We start from the raw sequence: 6720 nt of genomic DNA, 5'->3' as shown, positions 1-6720 counted from the left end.
GAGGCTAGAAGAGCAAGGAGCAGATCCTCCTATTGAGCCTCTAGAGTGTTGTGTAGACACCTTGATTTCAGTCCAGTGGTAAGATATCTGGCACCCATAATTGTGAGAAAATCAATGTTTTTTAGGGCATCAAGTTCGCGGACATGTAAACCTAAGATATGATTAACTTCCCGATTTTTGTATTGTACTGCAAAGCAATGCAGATAACGGGGGTAGCAATGATAGTCTCTAGTTTTACAACCTGACCACATCCAATGCAAATGAAAATGGCCTTCCTACCGTGAAAAGGGCACCCAGCCTTGCTCTGCATTGGTAGACCAGGAAGCGGTATGTCCCATCTACTGAGGACTCTTATGTTGGGCACAAATATCACCTCGCAGAACCTTGACAAAAAGCCTGTAAGGAATTAACTCAGTTACAGAATAAGGAAACGGAGACTCAAGAGGAGTTAAGAATTTCCCTGGAATCACAAAGAATTAGAGCTCAAAGTCAGGTCTACTGAGGTCAGGGCATTTAAAATAATCATTCTGCAGAAGGACCTCGAAGGCCAGAGTTAGGACTGAATTGAGAAAGGGGGCTTGTTTCAAATGCTGGACAGAGGATACTTTTCTTGTTTTTGGTACATTGAATATACTTAATTAGCCCTTGTAATAAGTCATAAAAGTTACACCATTCTTTCCTTAATTCCTTCTTGGCTATCTATACATTGCAAATCAATTCATTTCACTTGTCAGTAATTAAAAATTAAGAAAAAACTAATGTTTAGCATTAGGGAAGAGATTTAATCTCTCCATTAAATGGGTTAATACAATAAAATGTAAAATAGAAAAATATTTAATAATAAGGAAATGCATATTGAAAGGAAAAAGTTTATTAAGATTCACATTATGATAAAATTCAAATATCCTTCTCTTGATAGAGTTTAACTTTTGTATCCTTTTCTAGAACTCCCTCCCCACCCCTTTCATTTCTATGGTTACACTGACAGATTCACTCCCTCACAAATTAGAATTACCATTAAAAATTTTAATACACCCTTCAACTTTACCAACAAATAGGTAATATTTGTAATCATGTTTCCCCCCTCATCCCCAAGTATACTGTTAGCTACCCATGTTTTGGGATAAAAATATGGCATTTTATTTTCCTGGTTCCCTTGTTGGGTTTTGGTGCAGAAGAAAATATATGTATTGCATGTGTTTACACTCACCCTAGATTGCTAAAATGTATTCTCCAGTAAATCTTTCAAAGAGGGTATACGAGAAATAAACTTTCTGAATTCTTCAACATCAAAAAATATCTTTGTTTTACCCTCAAAAGCAAATGCCAGTTTGGCTGGATATAGGATTCTGGGATTAAAGCCTTTTGCCTGAAGAAGTCTTATGATATTGCCCCACTGACTTCTAGCATCCAGAGTATCTAATGATAAGTCTGCAGTCAACCTGACTCTTACTCCTCTATAGGTGATCTCTTTTTTCTCCCTGGAAGCATTTAGGATTTTTTCTTTATCACTGCAATTCCCAAATTTCACCAAGATGTGTCTAGGGGTGAGTCTCTTTTCATCAATTTTACTGGGTATTCGATAGGCACTGATAATCTCAAGACTTGAATCTTCATTTAGCTCTGCAAAGTTTTCTTCAATTATTTCCTTAACAATTTCCTCTGCTTCATTCTCTTTATTATCCTTTTCTGGAATGCCTATTAAACGGACGTTTAAGCTTCTGGATCTATCTGCTATGTCTCTTATTCTTTCTTTAATTACTATCTGTTTGGCAATTTGCATTATATCCTTAGAGAATTCATCAATTCGATCTTCTAGATTGTTTATTCTTTCTTCAAGTGTGTCTATTCTGCCCCTTAGGGTACCTACTTCGATTTTTGTTTCCAAGATTGATATTTTTTTATTCCCAGGATGGTAATTTTTAATATTTCCAATTTCCTCTTGTATCTCTCTGAAGATACCAATTACACTTCTTCTAAAGTTTTCTTCTGTTTCTTGTATTAAGTCTGTTTCTTTAGATGTTAGCTCGTGTTTCACCAGTGTTTTCTTCTCAGAATCCAAAGCCAAATAACTACAGGCAATTTCTTTAAGTGTATGTGAGTCTTCTTTTCTCTCACTCTGGGAGGTAGTCTTTATTTCTTCTACTTCAAAGTCCTTTCCTTCCTCCCATATTAAGAACACTCCCAATTCCCACTCTGAGCCTTCTTCCTCCTCTTTCTCAGAGTCTTCTGCCTCTTTAGTTAAAATATTCTCCAACTCATCACTGGTTATTTCAGCTCCATGCTTTGTATTTACCACCACACTACAAGACTGAAAGGTTGAAGGCTGTTCCTTACCTAACACTGAGTCTTCTCCGTCCTCCAACTCCGAGGCCTCTTCCTCCTCCTCCAGGCCCGAGGCCCTTTCTCCCTCATCCAACTCTGAAGCCTCTTCCTCCTCAGGCCCTGAGGTCTCATCTCCCTCATCCAACTCTGAAGCCTCTTCTCCTTCCTCCTCCAGCCCTGAGGTCTCTTCTTCCTCCTCCAACTCTGAAGACCCTTCTTCCTCCTCTAGCTCTGAGGCCCCTTCCTCCATGAGGGCTTTCTTTTCCTTCCACTCTGAAGCTTCTTCCTTGTGAGTCTCTGAGCTTTTTACCTCTTCTGGCTCAGCAACCTTCACCTCTTTAATAAATAGAAAGCTCAAGTCATCACTGCTTGTTCCCCCAGCTCCATGCTTTGAGGCTATTAGAGCTTTACCCTGAAAGTTAAAAAAAAAAAAAGTCATTAAATTATGTGTCTTTTAAAAGAATAAAAGCTTTCATTATGTAAATGTAACATGGCCACTATTTTGACAATTAGCAAATATTTAGAAAATTGTTTAAGTGACTTGTTCTTAAAGGCTTTTTGTGTCCCCAAACAAGTCAAGATTCCCTATGATCATTCCATCACACCTGTAATTTCTTGTGTAGTACTTGCAACAAATTTCCGTGAGGTTATGTATACTGTATTCCTTCTATATTCCCAAGTCATAGTGTTTTATGCACAACTGATTCTCAACAGTGACTTGTATTAGTGAATTTCTGGTTATCATACGCAGGGGTAGTAGAGACCTTGTTATCTAACTTTAGGAAGCTTACAAAGCAAAACCAAACACACAAATTTAACCTTTCCCCCAAAGAAGACAAGAAAATTTAAGTTTTTTTAAGATCCCACTAGGCAGTGCAAACCCTAGCCATTTTAATTAAAAGGAAAACATGTTTTGGTTAGCATGCAGGCTCGATTCAAGTCTGATTTTTTTCAAATCCAGTTGCCACATTTGCCACTAGTACCTCAATTTCCCCCCTAAAACAGGACATTATCATAGCGTTACCCCTTTTTGTTGTAAGGGTTAAAAAAGGCACTTTATGTACTGAGCTTAAGACAACACACGCAATGTAAATAAACGGTGGATCAATATTTCTTAAAACTCTCCTTGACCCTAAATTTTTCACTTACTGCTCCCTCTGTTAGGAAGGACTTTCCCCTCTTTGTGGCTGGTTGATCACTATTTGTTCTTCAACATTCCAATCTCCAGAACAGGTTACATATCTATTTAAATCTCTGGGGAACAATTAATTTCTGAAATTGAATATTTATTCTTAAATACTGGATTAATAATATAGACCTCTGAAGGCACAAATAAATAGGAAGGTATTTGATGTTCCTAAATTGGAAAAGTATTATTAAAATATCCATACTAACAAGAGCAAGCTACAGATTCAATGCATTCTTTTATTTCATTTATTTATTTTTAGAGAGAAGGCAGGGAAAAAGAGAGGGAGAAACATCAATGTGTGGTTGACTCTCATGCACCCGCTACTGGGGACCTGGTCAGCAACCCAAGCATGTGCCCTGACTGGGAATCAAACCAGTGAGCGACCCTTTAGTTCACAGGTCAGCACTCAATCCACTAGGCCATGCCAGCCAGGGCCTACCTTTTAATGAAGTTATTGTTCTAATTTTACCTTTAAATATTTAACATATTCATTCATTTTTCTATCAATAGCTAGAATATGTACAATCTCCCCTCAAGCAACTCTTAACTCTTTATTTCTCCCAAGCTTCCAACACTACTTTTAAAAAAGAAAAAAAAAAAAAAACTTTGTCCTGGCCGGCTTAGTGGATTGAGCACCAGCCTGTGAACTGAAGTTTTACCAGTTCAGTTCCCAGTCAGGGCACATGCCTAGGTTGCAGGCCTGGGTTGGGGGCCTTGTGAGAGGCAACCGTATCTCTCACACACTAATGTTTCTCTCCCTCCCTTCCCTTCTCCCTAAAAATAAATAAATAAAATGCTTCTTTAAAAAAGGCTTTTTAATCATTACTTTTAATGTCACGCTTTTACTTTTAAGGATTTCTTAAAAACTGGTCTGAAGATCAACTATTACATATATTTTACACATAAACTCTACAGAGTTGTATGCTTACCACTTTGTTTTGAATCCCACATCTTCCTTCTTCTTTCTTTACTTTTTCATTTTCTGGCAGTACACCTTTCAGTAATTCTTTCATAAAAGATTCTTGGCTGATAAATTTGCTGAGGCTTTGCATGTCTGAAAAAGTCCTGATTTTACCATCACATTTAAATGCTAATTTTACTTGGCATAAAATTTTAGGCTCAAAATTATTTTCCCTCAGAATGTTGAAGACATTACTCCATTGCTTACTAATGTCCAGTGTTGCGGATGAAAAGTCTGCTGCCAATGTAAGTATTTCTCCATCATCTTTGGAGGCTTTTAGAATTTCCTCTTTATTTTTGAAGTTCTGAGGGATGTTGTCCTCTTTCATTTCTTTGATTAGCACATCCTGTCCATGCTCTCGGCCCTCTCCTGTAACTTCTATATGGATGCTGCAATTTCTACCTCGGTCATCTATGTTACCTATGGCTTCCTCCATATTTTCCATGACTTTGTGATGTTGCAACTCATTCTGGGACAACTCACTACCTTGCTTAGGATCGTACTCTTTATCTTTGTCTGATTTGCTACTCAGTTGAATTATTTCTTTCCTTTTAAATGTCAAATTTTCAGTATCGTCAACATAGTTTTCTCCTATTTTTTCTACCAATCCTGTTGTTATAGAGGCTGTATCTTTTCTTTGTTGCCACTCATTTCCGGTACTGGAATTCTTTGGATTTATCATTTCAGGTACTGTACCTTTTACTCCTAAAATTTCCTTTAGGTCATTTTTAAGAGATTCCCTGACTTCTTCGACCATTAAGTCCATATTTTCCATCAACACTTTAAACTTCTTCATAATAATTGTTGACATGTCTTTGTATTTTAAATCCAATAACTGAGCCACCTCAGTTTCTATCAACTGAATTACTTCCATGTGGAAACTATTTTCTTGTTTCTTTGCAAGTGTAGGTATACTTGATTGTACACTGGACATGGTGAATGTTGTCAAAACTGGGCTGTTTTCTTTTCCTGAGGAATAACTTTGTTCTTGCAGACCTTCCAAACTCAAAAATCTTTTAAAAAATCACCTGAAATATAAACAAAATAATTGTTTACTGAAATATTATTTTTATCTTGAGAAAGCTAAGCTTGGTTATTAAGTAAACTATGAAAGTGTACTCCACTCCATAATAATTTAATAAAAGGGCCACTAACAAGATGAGCATATGTACACTGAAACAAAAGAAAAAAAAAATCAGAATTCATACAACATGATCATTAAAACCCCATTCAGGTTAAGACTGACTATATCAGTGAAACAGTAGATAAATATGAATGATGGAAACTGACTGGTTTCCCATACTATTAACTTTTGTATATTCTGTTAGTATTAAATTGACTAATTTTAAGAAAATAAACATTTTTTAAAAAAGTGTTCCATACCAAATTTTGAAAGTCTAAGGTACCTTGGATAGCCTCTTACACAAAACGAAGAAACAGAAGTCCTCCTTTTAATTGCAGAGATTCACATTAAGAATTTTTTTTTTCAAAACCAGCTGTTAAGTCAATTTATAGTATTATTTTTCAGAGTGCAAATGTTAAAACATATCCCGAAGGGAGCAGCACTAAATTCCATGCCTCCTCCCACCTAACTTAGGTCCTATTCTGGCGGGAGAAGACACATTTGGGTTGTTCATTTACAATTTTAATCATCCCACTATACTGCGTAAGTGTCTAACCTTGAAAGAGAGAGACCACCCCCATGCCTTCATTATTTAGGTAACAGGGAGAAAGCACAATGCACACTTTGGACAACAGCTGGGATGCCAGTTCCCGAATCTCCCTTTGCAAAGCCTACCAGGTAATCAAGTTTTACCAGTTGAGTTTACTGCTGAAGTACTAAAAATTATACCACCTGCTGATTCACCACAGACTGTCAAGACCCAAATTGCTGGAACTTGCAGGTTTAAAAAGAAAAATTACACCCCTTCATGGGGATTCACTGACTTGTAGGAAGGAAACTAGGGTAAATAATCAAAACTGTAGCTGTTATTAAAGCAGATCAATAAACGAGAAAGCAAGTGGAACTTGTGAGTACTCACAGTAGCTCTGAAGAACAGAACCAGAAAACCTCACGAACGGCTAATGGAAGGAGGATGAAGAACAAATGGCATGGTAACAGGAAACCTTCCTGGACTAGAGCCATCTGATCACAAAACTCATCAGATTTGGTACAAGGTTAATAAAAGATATACAATACATCTACATATATCCTGGTAACATTTCTGAATGTAGACATGAACCT

The 6720-nt window shown here is 36.9% G+C and overlaps 1 protein-coding gene across 1 annotated transcript; it reads right to left on the bottom strand.

Moving 5' to 3' along the window:
- Positions 1–1219: 1219 nt before the first annotated feature.
- Positions 1220–5409, bottom strand: L1TD1 (LINE1 type transposase domain containing 1). The gene is made up of 2 exons (XM_024565331.2): positions 4444–5409; positions 1220–2737 (listed from the first exon to the last, which is right to left on the bottom strand). The coding sequence occupies exons 1-2, from the start codon at positions 5407–5409 to the stop codon at positions 1220–1222; spliced, it is 2484 nt and encodes an 827-aa protein (XP_024421099.2).
- Between the last annotated feature and the right edge of the window lie 1311 nt (positions 5410–6720).

Source organism: Desmodus rotundus, chromosome 3, assembly GCF_022682495.2.
Source record: "Desmodus rotundus isolate HL8 chromosome 3, HLdesRot8A.1, whole genome shotgun sequence".
Taxonomy (NCBI): domain Eukaryota; kingdom Metazoa; phylum Chordata; class Mammalia; order Chiroptera; family Phyllostomidae; genus Desmodus; species Desmodus rotundus.
The sequence above is the reverse complement of the archived record's forward strand: the minus strand, read 5'-3'. Positions and strand labels throughout refer to the sequence as shown.

What these genes read in the sequence shown, in the direction of transcription:
- L1TD1 (XM_024565331.2), bottom strand. Translation starts at nt 5,409, where the DNA reads ATGTCCAGTGTACAATCAAGTATACCTACACTTGCAAAGAAACAAGAA. An exon ending in GTGGGATTCAAAACAAAGTG is followed by an intron (nt 2,738 to 4,443) that starts GTAAGCATACAA and finishes TTTAACTTTCAG; the next exon opens with GGTAAAGCTCTAATAGCCTC.